The sequence below is a fragment of the Heterodontus francisci genome, chromosome 18, assembly GCF_036365525.1.
Source record: "Heterodontus francisci isolate sHetFra1 chromosome 18, sHetFra1.hap1, whole genome shotgun sequence".
In the NCBI taxonomy this organism is placed as follows: domain Eukaryota; kingdom Metazoa; phylum Chordata; class Chondrichthyes; order Heterodontiformes; family Heterodontidae; genus Heterodontus; species Heterodontus francisci.
The window spans coordinates 9,838,655-9,863,680 of NC_090388.1; the positions used below are offsets into that span (position 1 = coordinate 9,838,655).

At 45.3% G+C, this 25,026-nt stretch overlaps 1 protein-coding gene across 1 annotated transcript; it reads right to left on the reverse strand.

Annotated features, from left to right (window-relative positions):
• Positions 1 to 412: 412 nt before the first annotated feature.
• si:dkey-103i16.6 (uncharacterized protein LOC557125 homolog) lies at positions 413 to 19,262 on the reverse strand. The gene is given in 7 exon segments (XM_068051156.1): positions 413 to 705; positions 4,011 to 4,068; positions 4,070 to 4,206; positions 5,739 to 5,900; positions 8,362 to 8,462; positions 9,586 to 9,818; positions 19,201 to 19,262. Coding segments are annotated over 7 exon segments (909 nt in total). The 5' UTR covers positions 19,248 to 19,262; the 3' UTR covers positions 413 to 534.
• Between the last annotated feature and the right edge of the window lie 5,764 nt (positions 19,263 to 25,026).

Here is a 25,026-nt window from a genome sequence, read left to right on the forward strand (position 1 = left end):
CCATAGATATAATACTACATTTGTAAACGTGATTTTATTAAGTTAAAATAGATTCAAAGCGTGCAAAATTATAAAAGTAGACTTTTCACAATTTGCTACAGTTCATTCATGTCAGACTTGATCCATATCGCTCGTCTGTTGTTAAATCAGCTTAGTGTCAATCATATCTTTGAGGTAGGAAATAAATCACACATTAAAATGAAAATTTAAAATTAAAAACTCATTAAAATATTTCATGTCGATAGGCAGTTCCTAAAGTGCTGAAACTATTGGAAAATAATGAGGAAAAGGAGAGGGTTACTTAGAGGAAACTTGCAATGGTCTCCGATAAATACCGTAAATCAGTTCAAGATGCAGTTAGAACAGATACATGCCCCCAACCCCCTTCTTGCCTAATGAAAGTTGATTTTGTTAACAAGCCAAATGGTAATATTTAATCTTTACTCAGTCCCAGATTCTGATGCACACCAACTCTCTTCAGAGCTGCTTTGAATGCAGGAGTGCTGTATGTTAATGGGAAGGCTTTTCAATGCATCATAGCTCTGTCCCTGGGGTTTTATTCCTGGTACCCTGTAGAATTTTGATGCCATGGTCTTGCGGGGATAAGTGGGTGGTCCGGTCCTGTGAGCCTGCTTGTTTTTTCAGGGTCGCCTGGAATGATGGCTCCTCAGTCAGTTCTGTTCTGGAGAGGAAACCAGTTTCACACTGCAACAAAATTCAATCAGGCAGTTTATTAAACAACAGAACGGTATCTACAGACCACTCCTGCAAGTAGGTTCTTTAAAAAACTAATCTCACCACAGAGTTAAGTCAGCGCTTAAAATGAGGGGAAAAAATGCAAATACTGTCAAGGCACGTGACACAAAAAACTGCTCAACCAATATCTGTACTCTCACCTAAACTGGCTCCCGCTCTGCAAAGATTCGATTGAAAAATTCTCATCCTAGTTTTCAAACCTCATCTCCCCCTCCCCCCCAACCCCATCTGTGTAACCTCCTCCAGCTCCAAAATCCTCCAAGATTCCTGCACTCCTCCGATTCTCTGCTCTTGTGCATTCCTGATTTTGATCGCTCCACCATTGGTGGCTGTGGCTTCAGCTGCCCGAGCCCTGGAATTCCTTCCACGAACCTCTCCTTCCTCCTTTTAAAATGCTCCTCAAACCTATCTCTTTGAACAAGCTTTCGGTCACCTGTCATAATATCTATTTTTGTGGCTCAGTGTCCAAATTTGTTTGACAACAGTCCTGTGAAGTGTTTTGGGGAGGTGTGACTATGTTACAGTGCTATATAAATACAAATGATGCTTGTTGTTGAGAGATAGGACAGGTGACGGTGATCTTACCAAGTTTAGTGATGGACATCGGCACACAAATAAGGATGTTAAAGTTCCAGAGCTGTGAACGAAAGGAGGGCCCAGGTAGATGTTTAGGAACATAGTTTTGTATTTTGATGTACTGGAAGAGGACTAATTTACAGGGTTATGGAGAAAAAGCTGCAGTGCGGGACAAAATTGGACAGCTCTTTCTAAGACCTGACCTCCTGCGCTGTAAGATTCTATTCTATGATTTTGTACTTGCTGAGCTGTTGCATTGTGTACTATCTACAGGATGCACTGCAGCAACTCGCCAATGCTCCATTGACAGCACCTCCCAAACCTGCAAACTCTACCTCCTAGAAGAACAAGGGCAGCAGATGCATGGGAACACCACCACCTGCAAGTTCCCCTCCAGGCCACACACCATCCTGACTTGGGACTATATCATCGTTCCTTCACTGTCGCTGGGTCAAAATCCTGGAACTCCCTCCCTAACAGCACTGTGGGTTTACCTACACATGAACTGCAGTGGTTAAGGCGGTGGCTCACCACCACCTTCCCAAGGGCAATTAGGGATGAGCAATAAATGCTGGCCTTGCCAGCAATACCCACATCCCATGAATTTTTTTTTTTTTTTTTTTTTTTTTAAAAGGCAACAGGAAGTATATTGGTGCTCTATACTGGAGGGTTGACAGCTTTCACTGGTTAGAGTCTAGGGGAAACCCTGTGCACACTTGGGATAGACAAAACTTTTTCTCTGCCAAACTACATCTTAAACTGGACTGAGGAAAGGAGGCTGTGTAATTAGAAGGCAATGTGCATTTAGTATCAAGCAAACAAAGTCTGCTTGCCCAGATTTCTCAGTAGCTTAGTTTTGTGACTTCATGGGGATAGGTTGTCACAAGGCAGGGTATTTCAGCTAAAAAAAAAAGTTAAGGGGTACGGGCAAAGCACAAGGGAATGAAACGAAGTGGAGAGTTCCTTTGAAGCATCAGCACAAAAGCAATGGGCCAAATGGGCAACGAAATTGGACCATCACACCCATGCTGACTCTTAGAAAGAGCACTCCAAATAGTCCCATTCCCTTTCCCTATCCAGCCTAAGTGGAGAGCAATTAAGAAGGCAAATGGCAGGTTGGCCTTTATTATAAGGGGATTGGAGTACAAGAATAAGGAAGTCTTGCTAAATTGTAGAGGGCTTTGGTGAGAGCACACCTGGAGTACTGTGTGCAGTTTTGGTCTCCATATTTAAAGGAAGGACATACTTGCCTTGGAGGCAGTGCAGTGAAGGTTCACTAGATTGGTTCCTAGGATGAGAGGGTTGTTCCATGACAAGAGTCTGAGTAAACTGGGTCTATACTCTCTTTGGAGTTTAGAAGAATGAGAGGTGATCTCATTGGAACATACAAGATTCTGAAGGGCTGGATAGGGTAGACACAGAGGTTGTTTCTCCTGGCTGGGGTATCTAGAACACGGGGGCACAGTCTCATGATAAGGGGATGATCATTTAAGATAGAGATGGGGAGAAATTTCTTCACTCAAAGTGTTGTGAATCTTTGGAATTTTCTACCCCAGAGGGTTGTGGATGCTCCATCATTGAGTATATTTAAGGCTGGGATAGACAAATTTTTGGTCTCTTAGGGAACCAAGGGGTATAGCGAGTGGGCAGGAAAGTGGAGCTGAATCCTAAGATCAGCTATGATCACATTGAATGGCGGAGCAGGCTTGAGAGGCCGTATGGTCTACTCCTGCTATTTTTTGTGTTCTTATGAGAGATCTTTAAGAGTTGTATGGTGACTGGCCCTCCTCTTGTGCTATGTGGGGAGAGTTCACTGGAGTCACTAGAGTTACTGCTTGGTGACCGACGGAACGCTAACTATTTGGGCGGCACAGTGGCGCAGTGGTTAGCACTGCAGCCTCACAGCTCCAGGGACCCGGGTTCGATTCCGGGTACTGCCTGTGTGGAGTTTGCAAGTTCTCCCTGTGTCTGCGTGGGTTTTCTCCGGGTGCTCCGGTTTCCTCCCACAAGCCAAAAGACTTGCAGGTTGATAAGTAAACAGGCCATTATAAATTGTCACTAGTATAGGTAGGTGGTAGGGAAATATAGGGACAGGTGGGGATGTTTGGTAGGAATATGGGATTAGTGTAGGATTAGTATAAATGGGTGGTTGATGTTCGGCACAGACTCGGTGGGCCGAAGGGCCTGTTTCAGTGCTGTATCTCTAATCTAATCTAAACTCTAATCTCCAATATGTCCTCTGTTGCCACAGGATAGAGAGATTTCAATGTGGAACTCATCTGGGAACTAGTTCCAAGAATATACAATTGAAAAATCACAAAACAGGGTCAGCTGTGAAGGAAACTGAAGTAGGTTGTTTTGCATTTTCTGAATATATTTACCAACTTGAAGATTAAACTAATAGCATTATTAGTCTAGACTGCATCAGATCTGATATTGGATCAGAGACACAGAAGTGGGATAGGTTGCGAGCTGGAGAGAAAAGTAATTTAGACATTAAAACATGCTTATAGTTGATGCTATTGCATGTTTTCTGCATAAATAAATCATTGAAATGGAAAATGTCAAAGAGTGCAATAGATTTGCAAGGTTATCCAGAAATACAGAAGATACAGAAGATTTTAAAGTGACATTCACAAGATCTTTCCACAAATATGCATCACTTTACGCGCCTGTACCTTGATTAGTTCATCCAGGTCAGTGTCCCACCCCAGAAGTTTTACCAACACCCGGACAGTCGGTCAGGTCACCCAATTTTCTCACGTCCCTATGTCTCAAAGGTGTTTGTTTAAAGGGGCCGACGGGATCCCAGTTCAGGAGCAGGCGAGGGACATGAGGCTGCACAGAATTCACAATGCTTGCAAAGGGTTCAATCTGCATCCAAGAAGGGAAGGTACATAGGATTACATTGGATATACAGCATAGAAACAGGCCATTCGGCCCAACTTATTAATGCTCCATTTGAGCCTCCTCTCACCTTTCCTCTTCTAACTATCTGCATAACCCTCTATTCCCTCATATGCTTATTTAGCCTCCCCTTAAATGCATCTATACGATTAACTTCAACCAACCACTCCCTGTGGTAGCGAGTTCCACATTCTCACCACTCTCTGCATAAAAAAGTTTCTTCTGAATTCCCCATTTGATTTCTTGGTGGCTGTCTTATATTGATGGCCTCCAGTTTTGCTCTTCCCCACAAGAGGAAACATTCTCTCCGTATTCACTCTCTAAAAACCTTTCATAATTTTAAAGACCTCTATTAAAAAGAAAGACTTTATATAGCGCCTTTCACAACCACCAGCGTCTCAAATCACTTTACAGCCAATGAAATACTTTTTCAAGTGTAGTCACTGTTGTGACACTAAGTTACCCCTCAGCCTTCTCTTTTCAAGAGAAAAGGGACCCAGCCTGTTCATCCTCTCCTGCTAGAAATATGGGGGTAAAACAATCATCATCCTTGTAAATATGTTTTGCACTCTCTTTCCCGTGCCTCTATCTTTTTTATAATATGACAACCAGAATTGTACCCAGTACTCCAGGTGTGGTCTGACAAAGGTTCGATACAAATTTAGCGTAATTTCTCAACTTTTCAATTCTATCCCTCTAGAAATAAACTCGTGTGATTTGTTTGCTTTTATTAAATGGCCTTATTAACCTATAGCGCTACTTTTAATGATTTGTGTATTTGTACTCCCAGAGTTATTACCAAAAACAGAATAGATAGAATAAATCAGACACACAAAGGGCTGAATGTTGGCACACAAGAACAGGTTGGCGTCGGGTCAAGTGTTAACATTTTAGAAATCGAAACCCTGCCCCCCAGCCCACCCACTTCCTGGTTTAATGGAGGCGGGACAAGGGGCAGGCAGCCAACCTGTTCTCAGAAGGCAGGTTGGCAATTTAAATATGGTAAATATTGCAGTCTCAGATTTAACCTGTCTTGCAGGTTTTACAGTGGGCATCCCAGGCCTTGGGAAACCTGGCAGCTGAAGGGAGGCAAGGACAGCTTTGGGGAGAGTAGAGGAGGAGTGCACTTCCCTGCCCCCGACCCCCCGACCCCCCCACCCCCCATGCAAAGGGCCCGAAGGTCAGGGATCAAAGCACCACCTGCCCCACCGCCAACCCCCCCCCCCCCCACCCCCCACCACCATGAAACTAACTGGACAACAAGCAAGGAAAACCCAGACTTCCAGTCTGAACCTCCACCCACCCCCGCCAACATAACCTGTTAATACTGAGGACGGAGTCTAGATAGGGCAGGTGATGGACCGAGTGGCCTACTCCCATTCTGATTTTCCGTTGTTCACACTGGGAATACTGTTTGGTGCAGCCGCACCCGCTCTGCGGTTATTGGAAGCAGTTGATGAACTACAGAGTACAACAGAACCATGAATCAGCATCTCTACCTCCAACGACATTCCCATGACAATCAGTAAGTCACTCCATTTAAAATCCTTCCGGTAGGAGAAGTAGTTTTTAGGGAGACTTTCACCAAAAAATACAATGTCCGGTTTCACGATTCCCAAACATGTTTTACATCTCGGAATTTCATCATTTAGAATTGCAGCCTAGAAGAGAAAAACGTGCAGGAGCACAGGTGAATGACCGAAACACTCTACAAAAATCGATATCTGAGATACAGGTATTGTATCAGTGTAATGACATTGTAGGATATCCCACAGTTACGAGTTGGTAAGAAAATAATCCTAATATTGACATGAGCTCATCTCCTCTTTAGATAATCCTGGACAGTTGAGCATCTTATTGCCACAAACACTCGACTCCAGTGCAGAGGTACAGCAGCTAGTGATAATAGCTCTGATCCTGATGTCGCTAGTTCAGAGGTTGAGTGTTCAAAGCCAACCAAGGCAAGGTGCGAGACGGAATTCAGTAAATCTGATAATGTGTAATAAAAACAGAAAGTTCTGGAAATACTCAGCAGGTCAGGCAGCATCTGTAGAGAGAGAAGCAAAGTTGACGTTTCAGGCCTGTGACCTTTCATCAGAACAGACCTGAAACGTTAACTCTGCTTCTCTCTCCACAGATGCTGCCTGATCTGCTGAGTACTTCCAGCATCTGCAGTATTTTGCTTTTATTAATCTGCTCGCTGCCTTACCCAGTTTAGGACAATGTCTTTCAGAGCTGAAAGTACACCCTTGCCAGTATTACCTCCATCCCAATAACAAACATACAATTTTTCACCAACTGTTTTGCTCATGGGATAGGAAAGGTCAGTTAACAAACCTCATCTATTGACTGAAGATTCCAATATGAGTAAGTAATGGCAAGAAACTCGGGACATTTTTAAATCGAATGGGTTTCTCAGACCTTCAAGCCTCCCTTAGAAAACAGCACAGTGAATCTTAGACTGATGAGCACATGAGGCCAGTCAGCCCATCACACTTCTGCTGGCTCGTTGAAGGAGCTATCCAATTAGTCCCAATTCTCTGTCCTTTCCCCACAGCCCTGCAATTTTTCCGCCATCCAGTGTTTATCCAATTCCCCTCTGAAAGATGTTCTTGAAACTGCTCTTCTCATCTCACATCTGCTTTATTTGTCAGTTACTTTAAGTCTGTGTCCTCTGGTTATCAATCCTTTTGCCAATGGAAACAGTTTCTCCTCATTTACTCTATCAATACCTTTCACGATTTTGAACACCTCTATTAAATTTATGCTTAGACTTATCTGCTCCAAGGACAACCAACCCAATTTCTCGAGTCTTTTCACGCCCCTGAGAAGTAATTTTAAATAGTATTTCTCCAAATGAGGGCAACGTAGGAACAAGAGGTCATTCAGCCGCTTTAGCCTGTTCTGACATTCAATCAGATCATGGATGATCTGTATTTCAAATCCATTTACCCACCATTGTGCAATATTCCCTGGACTCCCTTTCCCATCAAAAATCTACTGATCTCAGTCTTGAAAACTCCAATTGGCTACCGCATCCAGAGCCTTTTTGGGGGAAGAGTGTTCCAGATTTCCACTACCCTTTTGTATGAAGAAATGCTTCCTAATTTCATTCCTGAATGGTCTCAGTCTAATTTTAAGGTTATGCCCCTTTGTTCTGGATTCCCCCAACAGAGGAAATAGTTTCTCTGTATCTACCCCATCACATCCTTATAACATTAAAAAAAAATCAAAACACATTATCCTAACAACCAACAGCAGTAACGGACCTGTAGGACTTTTCCCTTATATGCCACATACCTATTCAATTTCTTTCTTCAGATAATGGCTCTAGGTTCTGGGTTGCTGGGTATAGCAATTTGCCAAAACTATCTGGGCTTTAACAGACGGACTTGGAAGCAGAGACTGAAGGTGGAAACTTGGAATGTTATACTGCCCAGTTAATTGGGTCTTAACAAATATTCTTTACAGCTTTGGAGAATAAATCTCAGAAGCTGCATCAAGAAACTGTCTCTAATCTCCTGCACATTTCTTAACTGGTTTGCTTCTCTACCAGTTTTGATATTAGCAGACATTTATGTCCGAAACAATTCCCATTTGTCCATAATTTTTTAAAATCTGTTTTAAGGATCCACTTATCTCTTATATTCGTTTCCCCATTGCATTAAGAAGTTTAAAGCAGATTTTCATTCTTTAATCTTACCCTCAGAATGTACCACCTCACAGCTTTCAGTACTAAACTGCATTCGCCTTTTATCTGCCCAGTCTCAGAGCCGTTTTATGTCCTCCTGCACACATCTTGGTTGGTTTGCTTCTCCACCTTGTCGCAGAATTAGCAATCTTTAATAGCCACCTCTTTATGTCCAAGTCCAGATTAGAAAGGGAGAGAGAAAAACAGATAAATTGAGGGAGAGAGAGAAAGAGAAAAGAGCATTCCCTCAGTACTGCACTGGGACGGTCAGCCTTGATTTTATGCTCAAGTCTCTGGAGTTGGACTTAAACCCACAGCATTCTGACTCAGAGGCAAGTGCTACCCACTGAGCCACAACTGACACCTTAAAGAGCACAACTAATGGTATCTGGGACCCAAAGTTACCTATCTCCTACTTTATCACCATTTACCTTTGCTTTTTCTGACGGATATGACGAGTTACACAAGGAACATGATGCAGTTAAAAATGTCCCATGAGCCTCTACCAGTTTCTCCGAAGGAATCCCAGCAGCTGGAAGAAAACATTGGCACATTAACCGTGGGCAGTGCCAAACGGAACAGACATGAAAATGAAACATCAACTTCCCCTCCCACCGTTGCATCATTAACATGAAACTCATCCTCACTATATGGTCATTTTGGAGCCAATGTGTAGGAACAAAGACTCGAGCAATGGCCCTTCCAGTGGAAATTATTCAACTCATGGGTCAATTTAGTACAGAGCTAAAGCCAGGCCAGAGGTGAAGGTGCAACAATCAAAACTTAATGTGGAGATCAGAAATATTCCTCATGTTGGATTTGATGCTATTCTTTCCTTTATGATGATGGTGATGGCTCGTTCTTCACAGACGAAGATCAAGGGAAGATTCGGCCCTACGGGTGCTGGCATGCTCGCTGGTGGCGAAACCAATTCTAGATCTGCAGGCTCGAACATTTGAGGCACAGGAATTCTTGACTTGGGGAGCCTGGGGGAAACTATTCTTTTCTTTACAGGGTTCTTTAAAAGACTTCCAAGAATTATATATAATCTGCTAGCTAGAAATTGTAATTTAAATATGTATTTTCACTGACAACCAGAGATAAAACTGACAATCTGACATCTATCTGAATTTGCTTATCCAATGGGAACAGGCATAACAGCCTCTCCATTTAATGGCATCTATCCAGGGTGGAGCAAGTAAATGGGACCAATTGTTCGCTCGCACGGACATATGTCACTCCCTCCACCACCGACGCACAGTGGCAGCAAAGTGCACCATCTACAAGGTGCACTGCAGCAACACACCAAGGCTCCTTAGACAGCACCTTCCAAACCTGTGACCTCTACCACCTAGAAGGACTAGGACAGCAGATGCATGGGAACACCACCACCTGCAAGTTCCCCTCAAAGCCACACACCATCCTGACTTGGAACGATATCGCCGTTCCTTCACGGTGTCAAAATCCTGAACTCCTTCCTTAACAGCACTGTGGGTGTACCTAAACCACATGGACTGCAGCGGTTCAAGAAGGCACCTCACCACCACCTTCTCAAGGGGCAATTAGCGATGGGCAACATGCTGGCCGCTTACGTGCCGTGAACTGATTAGAAAAAGGATACAAGTCTCTCTGCAGAAAATAAAAAGACCCCCTACCCCGCTCCAGTCCGTCAATGTTCTGTGTATATAATCGCAGCAAGAGGCCCTTATCATGCAGCAGTCGCAGGAAGTAGTGGATGTCGTTTGGCTTGTAGTTTCCAGGATAGAGACTCTTGGCCAGGCAGAAGAAAGGCTTTGGATTACAGATGAAATAATCAATGTCAAAGATGGCCTCGGGGTATGGGATGTCATACTGCTTCAGATTGTCATACAGCCCGGTGCCTGGTGTTCTCTTTGGGGTAAACGTCGGGGGGAGGGGAAGGGAACAGCAAAAGGTTGCGGTCACTTCAAGTAAAGAATTACATGTGCCTCACTACTGAGTAACTTAGCACAAAGCCTCATAATAAGACACCGCATTGAGTGTCTCAGGGAATAGGTGTACTTATGAAGGTGAAGCTCATTGTCCTTTCAACCCTCTGTATGGGTCTGAATTCTGGGTAACTTACAGAAGGCATCTCAGGACTCGAGCTCCTGCAGCAACCTTCTTTGGACAAAATTCCTTCAAATTCGCTGGAATAGTTGCAAAGCCCACGTGTGCGTGCTCTCAGAATCTGGCTGTACCAGTACTGGAGCTTTGCTGTTCAAAGCCCCACTTCACTGGCCTTACCACATGTGCCAAGATTCCAAAATTGCAAAACTACCACCTTATTTGGAACTGAACGAAGAAACGCTGGGAGCCAGAGAGAGAGAGGATAGTGTGAAATCCAAGAGAAGAAATACAGTATTGCAACCAACAAAAAAAAAAAATGGAATTCTCAAATAATTGTGCACAAAATGTTTGAGACAAAATAATTTAAAATAAAATCCAAGTCACTGACCTGGAACTTGAAATTTACAATTGTTCCAATTGCCCTCTGATAGAAACTGCTGAGATCAAAGTTGTTATACCAGATTTACACATTTACAGCAGTATTGTCCAATATCCACATGTGGCTAATTGGAGAACAACAACAACTTATATTTATCTAGCACCTTTAACTTAATTAAATATCCCAAGTTGCTTCACAGGAGCGTTATAAAACAAAATTTGACAGTGAGCCACATAAGGAGATATTAGGGTAGGTGACCAAAAATTTGGTTAAAGAGGTAGGTTTGTAGGGAGCATCTTAAAAGGAAGAGAGAGAGGCAGAGAGCTTTAGAGAGGAAATTTCATATGTAGATAACTGAATTTCTGATAAATAAAATAAATGGTGTAATTGGTCATGTGATCTCTATACTCATTTACATGGCATGTGTGTGAACTTCATTATTTTATGAAAAGTACATTACGAGAGAGTGTTTTTGATTGTTTTTCTTGGTTACTGAATGGAAGGAGACATTGGTTCAGTAAATATACACCTGTGAAAAACATTCCCCTGCACTGAGAGAGAGCCGTTTTCCACTAAAGTTAGGACAAGTGGTTAAAGCAGAGTTACCATTGCCTCACTGTGGCTAGTCAATGATTTCTGTTGGACAAACACCAAGTTAGAACAATTATCTTAATAGAACCAAGCCTGGTTAGTAGCTGCCTCGGAAGGATGAATGAGAATGGGCAGAGACTGCTTGAGTTGTGTACCTATCATAACCTCTGCATCACCAACTCGTTCTTTCACACTAAACCCTGTCACCGGGTTTCATGGAGGCACCCAAGATCGCGTCTTTGGCACCAGCTAGACCTCATCGTCACAAGGCGAGCCTCCTTAAACAGTGTTCAAATCATGCGCAGCTTCCACAGTGCGGACTGCAACACCGACCACTCCCTGGTGTGCAGCAAGGTTAGACTCAGACTAAAGAAGTTGCATCATTCCAAGCAGAAGGGCCACCGGCGCATCAACACGAGCAGAATTTCTCACCCACAGCTGTTACAAAAATTTCTAAATTCACTTGTAACAGCCCTTCAAAACACTCCCACAGGGGATGCTGAGACCAAGTGGGCCCACATCAGAGACGCCATCTAGGAGTCAGCTTTGACCACCTACGGCAAACGTGTGAAGCAGAATGCAAACTGGTTTCAATCTCATATTGAAGAGCTGGAACCTGTCATAGCCGCTAAGCGCATTGCACTGTTGAACTACAAGAAAGCCCCCAGCGAGTTAACATCCGTAGCACTTAAAGCAGCCAGAAGCACTGCACAAAGAACAGCCAGGCGCTGCGCAAATGACTACTGACAACACCTATTCAGTCATATTCATCTGGCCTCAGACACCGGAAACATCAGAGGAACGTATGATGGCATTAAGAGAGCTTTTGGGCCAACCATCAAGAAGATCGCCCCCCCTCAAATCTAAATCAGGGGACACAATCACTGACCAACGCAAGCAAATGGACCACTGCCTGGATCACTACCTAGAACTGTACTCCAGGGAAAATATTGTCACTGAGACTGCCCTCAATGCAGCCCAGCCTCTACCAGTCACGGATGAGCTGGACATACAGCCAACAAAATCAGAACTCAGTGATGCCATTGATTCTCTAGCCAGCGGAAAAGCCCCTGGGAAGGACAGCATTACCCCTGAAATAATCAAGAGTGCCAAGCCTGCTATACTCTCAGCACTACATGAACTGCTATGCCTGTGCTGGGACGAGGGAGCAGTACCCCTGGACATGCGCGATGCCAATATCATCACCCTCTATAAAAACAAAGGTGACCGCGGTGACTGCAACAACTACCGTGGAATCTCCCTGCTCAGCATAGTGGGGAAAGTCTTTGCTCGAGTCACTTTAAACAGGCTCCAGAAGCTGGCCGAGCGCATCTACCCTGAGGCACAGTGTGGCTTTCATGCAGAGAGATCGACCGTTGACATGCTGTTCTCCCTTCGTCAGATACAGGAGAAATGCCGTGAACAACAGATGCCCCTCTACATTGCTTTCATTGATCTCACCAAAGCCTTTGACCGAGTCAGCAGACGTGGTCTCTTCAGACTACTAGAAAAGATCGGATGTCCACCAAAGCTACTAAGTATCATCACCTCATTCCATGACAATATGAAAGGCACAATTCAACATAGCGGCACCTCATCAGACCCCTTTCCTATCCTGAGTGGTGTGAAACAGGGCTGTGTTCTCGCACCCACACTTTTTGGGTTTTTTTTCTCCCTGCTGCTCTCACATGCGTTCAAGTCTTCAGAAGAAGGAATTTTCCTCCACACAAGATCAGGGGGCAGGTTGTTCAACCTTGCCCGTCTAAGAGCGAAGTCCAAAGTACGGAAAGTCCTCATCAGGAACTCCTCTTTGCTGACGATGCTGCTTTAACATCTCACACTGAAGAGTGCCTGCAGAGTCTCATCGACAGGTTTGCAGCTGCCTGCAATGAATTTGGCCTAACCATCAGCCTCAAGAAAACGATCATGTAACAGGACGTCAGAAATGCTCCATCCATCAATATTGGCGACCACGCTCTGGAAGTGGTTCAAGAGTTCACCTACCTAGGCTCAACTTGATAGGGTTGTTGAGAAGGCGTATGGTGTGTTGGCTTTCATTAACAGGGGGATTGAGTTTAAGAGCCACGAGGTTATGCTGCTGCTCTATAAAGCCCTGGTTAGACCACACTTGGAATATTGTGTTCAGTTCTGGTCGCCTCATTATAGGAAGGATGTGGAAGCTTTAGAGAGGGTGCAGAGGAGATTTACCAGGATGCTGCCTGGACTGGAGGGCATGTCTTATGAAGAAAGGTTGAGGGAGCTAGGGCTTTTCTCATTGGAGCGAAGAAGGATGAGAGGTGACTTGATAGAGGGGGTACAAGATGATGAGAGGCATAGATAGAGTGGATAGTCAGAGACTTTTTCCCAGGGCGGAAAGGGCTATCACCAGGGGGCATAATTTTCAGGTGATTGGAGGAAGGTTTAGGGGAGATGTCAGAGGTAGGTTCTTTACACAGAGTGGTGGGTGCATGGAATGCGCTGCCAGCGGTGGTGGTAGAAGCAGATACATTAGGGACATTTAAGCGACTCTTGGATAGGTACATGGATGATAGTAGAATGAAGGGTATGTAGGTAGTTTGATCTTAGAGTAGGTTAAAGGGTTGGCACAACATCGTGGGCTGAAGGGCCTGTACTGTTCTATGTTCTAACTATCACCAGTAACCTGTCTCTGGAACAAAAACAAGAAATGCTGGAATCACTCAGCAGGTCTGGCAGCATCTGTGGAAAGAGAAGCAGAGTTCTCTTTCCACAGATGCTGCCAGACCTGCTGAGTGATTCCAGCATTTCTTGTTTTTGTTTCAGATTTCCAGCATCCGCAGTATTTTGCTTTTATTAACCTGTCTCTCGATGCAGAAATCAACAAGCGCATGGGAAAAGCTTCCACTGCTATGTCCAGACTGGCCAAGAGAGTGTGGGAAAATGGCGCACTGACACGGAACACAAAAGTCCGAGTGTATCAAGCCTGTGTCCTCAGTACCTTGCTCTATGGCAGCGAGGCCTGGACAACGTATGTCAGCCAAGAGCGACGTCTCAATTCATTCCATCTTCGCTGCCTCCGGAGAATACTTGGCATTAGGTGGCAGGACCGTATCTCCAACACAGAAGTCCTCAAAGCGGCCAACATCCCCAGCTTATACACACTACTGAGTCAGCGGCGCTCGAGTTGGCTTGGCCATGTGAGCCGCATGGAAGATGGCAGGATCCCCAAAGACACATTGTACAGCGAGCTCGCCACTGGTATCGGACCCACCAGCCGTCCATGTCTCCGCTTTAAAGATGTCTGCAAACGCGACATGAAGTCCTGCGACATTGATCACAAGTCATGGGAGTCAGTTGCCAGCGTTCGCCAGAGCTGGCAGGCAGCCATAAAGACGGGGCTAAATTGTGGCGAGTCGAAGAGACTTGGTAGTTGGCAGGAAAAAAGACAAGAGCCGCAAGGGGAGAGCCAACTGTGTAACAGCCCCGACAAACAAATTTCTCTGCGGCACCTGTGGAAGAGCCTGTCACTCTAGAATTGGCCTTTATAGCCACTCCAGGCACTGCTTCACAAACCACTGACCACCTCCAGGCGCGTATCCATTGTCTCTCGAGATAAGGAGGCCAAAGAAGGTTAGTAGCTGAACAAACAATTTCCAAACCCAAGACTACCCAGTGAGCAATACCACAGAGGGTCTGCTGGTTCAATAGTTATACTTGGAGGTCAGTTCAATGACCTAGAGACTGATATACATTGTTCTAAGTATTGGCAATAGCAACTTTGGAGTGCAATTTTCATATGAAGCTGTAAAAAAGTGATGATAAAACAACTTACCAATTGCCAGGAAACTCTAAGACCATAGAATCACACAGCACAGAATACAAGAGCTGATATGTTCATGTTTATCTATCCTCAGGTACCGTCCCTCTCTCCTTCAAATCTGCCATCATCACTCCTCTCCTCAAAAAAAAACAATCCTCGACTCCATCCTTGCAACCGACCGCTCCAGCTCCAACCTTCCTTTCCTTTCCAAGTCCTTGAATGAGTTGTCGCCTCCCAAATCCGTGCCCATCTTTCCTGGTACTCCATATTAGAATCCCTCCAATCAGGTTTCAGCCCTTGCCACAGTACTGAAACAGCTCTCAAAGTTACAAATGACACCCGATGTGACTTCTCGACCTGCCTGCAGGCTTTGATATGGTTGACCAAACTATCCTTCAATGCCTCTCCAGAGTTGTCCAGCTGGGTGGGGCTGCTCTCACCTGGTTCCAATCTTATCTATCTGATCATAGTCAGGGTATCAACTGCAACGGCTTCTCTTCCTGCTCCTGCACCGTTACCTCTGGTGTTCCCCAAAAATCTATCCTTGGCCCCCTCCTATTTCTTATCTACATGCTGCCCCTTGGCAACTTCATTTGAAAGCAAAGCGTTAGTTTTCACGCGTACGCTGACGACCCTCAGCTCTACCTCACCACCATCTCTCACGACTCCTCTAAATTATCAGACTGATTATCCGACATTCAGTACTGGATGAGCAGAAGTTTCCTCCAATTAAATATTGGGAAGACTGAAGCCATTGTCTTTGGTCCCTGCTGCAAACTCTATTCCTAGCTACCTACTCCATCACTCTCCCTGGCAACTGTCTGAGGCTGATCTTGACTTTTCACAACCTTGACCCCAAGATGACCTTCCGACCACATATTTGTGCCATCACGAAAACCACCATTTCCACCTCCGCAAAATCATCCGCTTTCATTCCTGCCCAGCTCATCTCCTGCTGAAACTCCCATTCATGTCTTTGTTACTGCTAGACTTTATTTTATTCATTCATGGGATGTGGGCATCACTGGCTAGGCCAGCATTAATTGCCCTTGAGAAGGTGGTGGTGAACTGCCTTCTTGAACTGCTGCAGTGCTTGGGGTGAAGGTACACCCACAGTGCTGTTAGGAAGGGAGTTTCAGGATTTTGACCCAGCAACAGTGAAGGAACGGTGATATAGTTCCAAGTCAGGATGGTGTGTGGCTTGGAGGGGAACTTGCAGGTGGTGGTGTTCCCATGTATTTGCTGCCCTTGACCTTCTAGTTGGTAGAGGTCGCGGGTTTGGAAGGTGCTGTCGAAGGAGCCTTGGTGCGTTGCTGCAGTGCATCTTGTAGATGGTACACGCTGCTGCCACTGTGCATCAGTGGTGGAGGGAGTGAATGTCGAAGGTGGTGGATGGGGTGCCAATCAAGTGGGCTGCTTTGTCCTGGATGGTGTCAAGCTTCTTGAGTGTTGTTGGAACTGCACCCATCCAGGCAAGTGGAGAGTATTCCATCACACTCCAGACTTGTGCCTTGTAGATGCTGGACAGGCTTTGGGGAGTCAGGTCGTCAGTTACTCACTGCAGAATTTCCAGCCTCTGACCTGCTCTTGTAGCCACAGTATTTATTATGGCATTTCCAGTTCAGTTTCAGGTCAATGGTAACCCCCCAGGATGTTGTTGGTGGGGGGATTCAGCGATGGTAACGCCATTGAATGTCAAGGGGAGAGGTTTAGATTCTCCCTTGTTGGACTTGGTCATTGCCTGGCACTTGTGTGGCGCGAATGTTACTTGCCACTTAGCAGCCCAAGCATGGATGTTGTACAGGTCTTGCTGCATTTCTACATGGACTGCTTCAGTATCTGAGAACGAATGGTGCTGAAAATTGCACAAATCATCAGCGAACATCCTCACTTCTGACCTTATGATTGAAGGAAGGTCATGAATGAAGCAGCTGAAGATGGTTGAGCCGAGAACACTACCCTGAGGAACTCCTGCAGTGATGTCCTGGAGCTCTGATGATTGACCTCCAACAACCACAACCATCTTCCTTTGCACTAGGTATGACTCCAACCAGCGGAGAGTTTTCCCCGATTCCCATTGACTTCAGTTTTGCTAGGGCTCCTTGATGCCATACTCGATCAAATGCTGACTTGATGTCAAGGGCAGTCGGTCTCACCTCACCTCTTGAGTTCAGCTCTTTTGTCCATGTTTGAACCAAGGCTGTAATGAGATCAGGAGCTGAGTGGCCCTGTCAGAACCCAAACTGAGTGTCACTAAGCAGGTTATTGCTAAGCAAGTGCCGCTTGATAACGCTGTCAATTAGACCTTCCATCACTTTACTGATGATTGAGAGTAGACTGATGGGGCGGTATTTGGCCGGGTTGGATTTGTCCTGCTTTGTGTACAGGACATACCTGGGCTTCAGTACTATTGCTGAAATGTTTTCAGGGCCCATAGCCTTTACAGTATCCAGTGCCTTCAGTCGTTCCTTGATATCACACGGAGTGAATCAAATTGGCTGAAGTCTGGTATCTGTGATGCTGGGGACTTCAGGAGGAGGCTGAAATGGATCATCCACTTGGCACTTCTGGCTGAAGATTGTTGCAAATGCTTCAGCCTTATCTTTCGCACTGATGTGCTGGGCTCCCCCATCATTGAGGATGGGGATATTTATGGAGCCACCTCCTCCTGCTGGTTGTTTAATTGTCCACCACCATTCATGACTGGATGTGGCAGGATTGCAGAGCTTAGATCTGACCTGTTGGTTATGGGATCGCTTAGCTCTGTCTATCGCATGCTGCTTATGCAGTTTGGCATGCAGGTAGTCCTGGGTTATAGCTTCATCAGGTTGACACCTTATTTTGAGGTATGCCTGGTGCTGCTCCTGCACTCTTCATTGAACCAGGGTTGGTCCCCCAGCTTGATGGTAATGGTAGAGTGAGGGATATGCTGGGTCATGAGGTTACAGATTGTGGTTAAATACAATTCTGCTGCTGCTGATGGTCCACAGTGCCTCATGGATGCTTTGTTTTTGCATTGCTAGATCTGTTCAAAATCTATCCCATTTAGCACGGTGGTAGTGCCACACAACACGATGGACGGTATCCTCAATGTGAAGGCGAGACGTCGTCTCCACAAAGACTGTGCGGTGGTCACTCCTACCAATACTGTTATGGATGGATGCATCTGCGTCATACAGATTGGTGAGGACGAGGTCAAGTATGTTTTTCCCTAGTGTTGGTTGCCTCACCACCTGCCGCAGACCCAGTCTAGCAGCTATATCCTTTAGGACTCGGCCAGCTTGGTCAGTAGTGCTGCTACCGAACCACTCTTGGTGATGGACATTAAAGTCACCCACCCAGAGTACATTCTGCGTCCTTGCCACCCTCAGTGCTTCCTCCAAGTGGTGTTCAACATAGAGAAGTACTGATTCATCAGCTGAGGGAGTGCAGTAGATGGTAATCAGCAGGAGGTTTCCTTGCCCATGTTTGACCTGATGCCATGAGACTTCATGGGCTCCAGAGTCGATGTTGAGGACTCCCAGACTCCCGCCACCACTGCTGGGTCTGCCGGTGGGACGGGACATACCCGGGGATGGTGCCGGCAGTGTCTGGGACTATTCCAGTGCACTCCTGGCTGGTCTCCCAGAGTCTACCCTCTGTAAACTTGAGGTCTTCCAAAACTCTGTTGCCTGTGTCTTAACTCTCACCAAGTCCCATTGCCCTTTCACCCCCTGTGCTCACTGACCTACATTGGCTCCCAATTAAGCAATGCCTCGATTTTAAAATTCTCATCCTTGTTTTCAAATCCCTCCACGGCCTCACCCCTCCCTATCTCTAATCTCCTCCAGTCCTACAACCCTCCGAGATATCTGCACTCATCCAATTCTGGCTTCAAGCATCCTCGATTTTGTGCACCACCATTGGCGACTATGCCTTCAGCTGCCTGGGTCCTGAGCTCTGGAATTCTCTTCGTAAACCTCTCCACCTCTCTCTCCTCCTTCAAGACGCTCCTTAAAACCTGCCTCTTTTATCAAGCTTTTGGTCACCTGTCATAATATCTCCTTATGTCGTTCAGTGTCAAATTTTGCTTTGTAAGTTCCTGGGAGGCGCTTTGGGATGTTTTATGTTAAATGTATTATACACGTTGTTGATGAAGGAGGCCATTCAGCCCATTGTACTGGCTGTTTGAAAGAGCTATCCAATTCATCCCAATCCCCTGCTCTTGCCCCATGGCCCTGCAATTTTTTCCCCTTCAAGTATTTCTCCAATTCCCTTTTGAAAGTTACTATTAAATCTGTTTCCTCAGATCTTGGATGTCGTCACTGATTTATATAGACGCACAAAAAAAAACAAGAGTCCTAGCTCCCTCCAGAATTCCACTAACTAAAACAAATCAGCCTTTCTGAACATTCTCTTTCCAATCTGACTCACCTGAAATCTGGGATCCCACTGGATGTGCTCATTCCTGCTCCGGCCATCACCACAATATTTTTGTAATGACGATTCCCAATTTGTGCAGCAATATCCCAGAAGCTTGAGAGGGTAGGACCAACCTTCACTGAAAGATTTGGGAGACTTTTTGGACGAAGATCAGTGGCTTTTACCTTCCCTTTCCTTTAGGACAAAAAGTGAGAAAAGTTCACTCACAAATTACACAAAGTCAGAAATCACATTTTCAAACAAAACTAACAGCAGTGTAATGTCCCCGTTACCTGCAGCTCTGATGGACTCACAGTCCAGTCTGAACGCTCTCCAAGTGGTCTTCGCACTTGTTTATACAACAGCTTGTATTCCAACAAGTGGTCAGAGCACAATTTCATTCATATAGCAACATCGCATCCTCAGGACATCCCAAAGAGCCAACACCCTTGATTTATTTTCACTTCACAATCACTTAATTATTGTTAAAAAGAGTTGTCACTGTTATATAGATCGACATGCATTTAGTTTGCACACAGAAAGCAAGATGAACAACCAATTATTCTGTTTTTGGTATGTTTGTTTGAGGGAGGAATGTTGGTCAAGAGACCAGATAGCAACATCATGTTCTCGGTGATGTGGGACCTTTTATGTCCAAGTGTCCAGATGAGGCTTTGGTTTAATGTCTCGTCTGAAAGATGGCACCCCGACAGTGCAGTGCTCCTTCAGTACAGCCTCCTCCGACATGGCAGCACTCCCTCAGCACTGCCCCTCCATCCATGCAGCACACCCTCAACACTGCCCCTCTGACCATGCTGCACACCCTCAACACTGCCCCTCCGACCATGCTGCACACCTCATCACTGCCCCTTTGACTGTGTGGCGCTCACGCAACGTTGCACCTATCTCATACACAGCACCACCCATATTTACCTGGGGTGGGGGGATTACAGGGACTGCAGTTCAGTAGGCATGTCCTCCATCTCCCTGTTAGATTGAAACTGCCTGGTTTGAGTTGAGACTTACCTTGGGATGTTTAGTGAGCTTCCTTCATTTCCAAATTGTCCTGAAATTAAAGTCTCCTGTACAGTTCTGGGCACCACACTATAGGAAGGATGTGATCGCACTGGAGAGGGTGCAGAGGAGATTCACCAGGATGTTGCCTGGGCTGGAGCATTTCAGCTATGAAGAGAGACTGAAAAGGCTAGGGTTGTTTTAGATCAGAGAAGGCTGAGGGGGGACATGATTGAGGTATACAAAATTATAAGGGGCATTGATAGGTTAGATAGGAAGAAACTTTTTCCCTTAGCGGAGGGGTCAATAACCAGGGGGCATAGATTTAAGGTTTAGAGGGGATTTGAGGAAAGAAAATTTCACTCAGAGGGTGGTCGGAATCTGGAACGCACTGCCTGAAGGGGTGTTAGAGGCAGGAACCCTCAACATTTAAGAAGTATTTAGATGAGCACTTGAAACGCCATAGCATACAAGGCTACGGTCCAAGTGCTGGAAAATGGGATTAGAATAGATAGGTGCTTGATGGCCGGCACAGACATGATGGGCCGAAGGACCTGTTTCTATGCTGTATAACTCTATGTCTCATCTCCTGTCTTTCGATCCTTCCTAGACCCCTGAATATTGGATGTACTTCTAGTGTGGACCTAGTTTTGTTAATCCCGAAAACATGATGCGAGTGAGGAGGTGACAGTGTGAGAGTGAGGATGCAAGTCTCAGTGATATTCAAATGTTAAGTTTGTTTTGGAGGGGCGGAGTGAGAAGTTGGGTCTGTACGCTAATTTATGAGGTTGTTTGATAAAGTGACATCATTCATCAATGTAAGGTTTTTTTTGTCCATTTTTCTACAGAAATGATTTGCTAAAGAAGATATTCCTGTTTCTGTTTTTATTTCAAATTTTCAGCATCTGCAGCATTTTGCTTTAAATTACATGCAAGTGTTTCATTAATAAGCACATTCACACATTTTTTTTTTTTAAATGGCAGAGTGAGTGAGTGAGTGAGCGAGAGACAAAAGAAGTGGTTAAAATGCCAGTGAGCTTGGCTTTGAAATGGTTTCAAAGGCTGTAAACAGTAAAGGATTTTGTTAACCCATCTTACCGATGAGTAAACATCTCACACTGACTTGTGTTTGGAAGACTCTGGGCCTGGTCATTTATTAGGGTGAGGAAGGGGTGGGGGGGGGGGGGGGGTGGGAAAGCTGTGACACATAAACCATGGGCCATGAACACCGGGAGACAAACAGTCGTGTTTTCAAACAGAAAGCTGCAATGGCAAGTTTTTGCCATTCAAAAGAAGTGGAATGCAGGCTAGCTGTCAGAAGTTATTTTGTTCAGGTCAAGAAACAAAAAACACTGATGTAGGGCAATGTGACATTTTTGTTATTTTATATGTTTTGTGGATAGGCAATTTGTTCCATGTTAGTCACTGGTGGGTTGTTGGACTGGAAGTTAAACCTTAGAATGAGATCCTTGAGCATTAAAGTCAAACATAGCACTCTGTATCCAAATGAACAGTTCTGGTCTTACAGAGGGAGCACTGAGGGATTGTCTTTCGGATGAGACATGAAGCCAAAGCCCTGTTTGTGTTGCGGTGACTACAATAGACCCCAGAGCACTATTTGAAGAGCAGGAGAGTGTACCTTATCAATATTTACTTCGATTGAACAAAGAACAAAGAACAGTACAGCACAGGAACAGGCCATTCGGCCCTCCAAGCCTGCGCCAATCTTGATGCCTGCCTAAACTAACACCTTCTGCTCTGCCGGGGCCCATATCCCTCTATTCCCTTCCTATTCATGTATTTGTCAAGATGTCTCTTAAACGTCGCTATCGTATCTGCTTCCACCACCTCCCCTGGCAGCAAGTTCCAGGCACTCACCACCCTCTGTGTAAAAACTTGCCTCGCACATCCCCTCTAAACTTTGCCCCTCGCACCTTAAACCTATGTCCCCTAGTAACTGACTCTTCCACCCTGGGAAAAAGCTTCCGACTATCCACTCTGTCCATGCCGCTCATAACTTTGTAAACCTCTATCATGTCGCCCCTCCACCTCCGTCATTCCAGTGAAAACAATCCGAGTTTTTCCAACCTCTCCTCATAGCTAATGTCCTCCAGACCAGGCAACATCCTGGTAAACCTCCTCTGTACCCTCTCCAAAGCCTCCACGTCCTTCTGGTAGTGTGGCGACCAGAATTGCATGCAATATTCTAAGTGTGGCCTAACAAAGGTTCTGTACAGCTGCAACATGACTTGCCAATTTTTATGCTCTATGCCCCGACCGATGAAGGAAAGCATGCCGAATGCCTTCTTGACTACCTTATCCACCTGCATTGCCACTTTCAGTGACCTGTGGACCTGTACGCCCAGATCTCTCTGCCTGTCAATACTCCTAAGGTTTCTGCCATTTACTGTATACCTCCCACCTGCATTATACCTTCCAAAATACATTACCTCACATTTGTCCAGATTAAACTCCATCTGCCATTTCTCCGCCCAAGTCTCCAACCGATCTATATCCTGCTGTAACCTCTGACAATCCTCAGCATTATCCGCAACTCCACCAACCTTTGTGTCGTCCGTAAACTTACTAATCAGACCAGCTACATTTTCCTCCAAATCATTTATATATACTACAAACAGCAAAGGTCCCAGCACTGATCCCTGCGGAACACCACTAGTCACAGCCCTCCATTCAGAAAAACACCCATCCACTGATACCCTCCGTCTTCTGTGACTGAGCCAGTTCTGTATCCATCTTGCCAGCTCACCTCCGATCCTGTGTGACTTCACCTTTTGCACCAGTCTGCCATGCGTGACCTTGTCAAAGGCTTTACTAAAGTCCATATAGACAACATCCACCGCCCTTCCCTCATCAATCATCTTCGTCACTTCCTCACAAAACTCAATCAAGTTAGTAAGACACGACCACCCCTTCACAAAACCATGCTGTCTCTTGTTAATAAGTTTGTTTGTTTACAAATGAGAGTAAATCCTGTCCCGAATAATCCTCTCTAATAGTTTCCCTACCACTGATGTAAGGTTCACCGGCCTATAATTTCCTGGACTATCCTTGCCACCCTTCTTAAACAAAGGAACAACATTGGCTATTCTCCAGTCCTCTGGGACCTCACCTGTAGCCAATGAGGATGCAAAGATTTCTGTCAAGGCCCCAGCAATTTCTTCCCTTGCCTCCCTCAGTATTCTAGGGTAGATCCTATCAGGCCCTGGGGACTTATCTACCTTAATGCTTTGCAAGACACCCAACACCTCCTCCTTTTTGATAATGAAATGACTGAGACTCCCTTCCCTAGGCTCATCATCCACCAAGTCCTTCTCCTTGGTGAATACTGATGCAAAGTACTCATTTAGCACCTCGCCCATTTCCTCTGGCTCCACGCATAGATTCCCAGCTCTGTCCTTGAGTGGGCCAACCCTTTCCCTGATGACCCTCTTGCTCTTTATTTATGTGTAAAAAGCCTTGGGATTTTCCTTAATCCTGTTTGCCAATGACTTTTCATGACCCCTTTTAGCCCTCCTAATTCCTTGCTTAAGTTCCTTCCTACTGTCTTTATATTCCTCAAGTGCTTCATCTGTTCCTAGCCTTCCAGCCCTTACAAATGCTTCCTTTTTCTTTTTGACTTGGCTCACAATATCCCACGTTATCCAAGCTTCCCGAAACTTGCCTTTCTTCCTCACAGGAACATGCTGGTCCTGGATTCTAATCAGCTGACGTTTGAAAGACACCCACATGTCAGATGTTGATTTACCCTCAAACAGCCGCCCCCAATCTAAATTCTCCAGTTCCTGCCTAATATTGTTATAATTAGCCTTCCCCCAATTTAGCACCTTCACCCGAGGACTACTCTTATCCTTACCCACAAGTACCTTAAAACTTATGGAATTATGGTCACTGGTCCCGAAATGCTCCCCCACTGAAACTTCGACCACCATATCGCCGTTCCTTCACTGGTGCGGGGTTAAAATTCTGGAACTCCCTTCCTAACAGCACTGTGAGTGTACCTACCCCACATGGACTGCAGCAGTTCAAGAAGGCAGCTCACCACCACCTTCTCAAGGGCAATTAGGGATGGGCAATAATTGCTGGCCTGGCCAGCAATACCCATATCCCATGAATGAATAAAAAAATGGAACTCGTTAACCTTGTCTACAATAGCTCTGAGGAGAACCCCTTTGAAATTGAAAAGAGCACTATAGCACGTTAATGACTATTATCGACATGAATGGATTAACAAAAGGATGCTGGAGACAGTCTGACTCACACCCAAAATCAGAATGAATAGGTGTGAAGTTGCCACATCATAACAGAATGGTACCCAACTAGAAATCAATAAATGCGCATGTTTTCCACATCATGGCCATTGTGTGGTCACACCAGGGGAGAAGACCATGTGTCAACTAACAGAAACATTAACGTGATGAATTTTTACCTCAAAAGGTAGCCCTCTGGAGAGAGTGGGGAGATCAAGCCACCTTCAGAAAGCAGTCCAGCCAGACGCTGTGGAAAAGTATCCAGCCAAACAAGAAGAAGCCATGCTGCTAATTCTACACTTCAACTTGCTGCAGCAGAGAACTGAAAATGACCACCACCTCCAGTCTGAAGTCTTAACCACCAGAAATCTACAACACCTCAACAAGTTCAAGACTACAAACACCCAGGCCTGCACCTTTAAAGCAGACTGTCCTCCTTTGAAGATTCAACAGGTTTACCGTAAACCACGAACACCTACCTCACTTTGAACTATATCCTACCCTTTTTCTCTCTCTCTCTATCTGTCTATTCTTGTGTATACGTATGTGACCATCT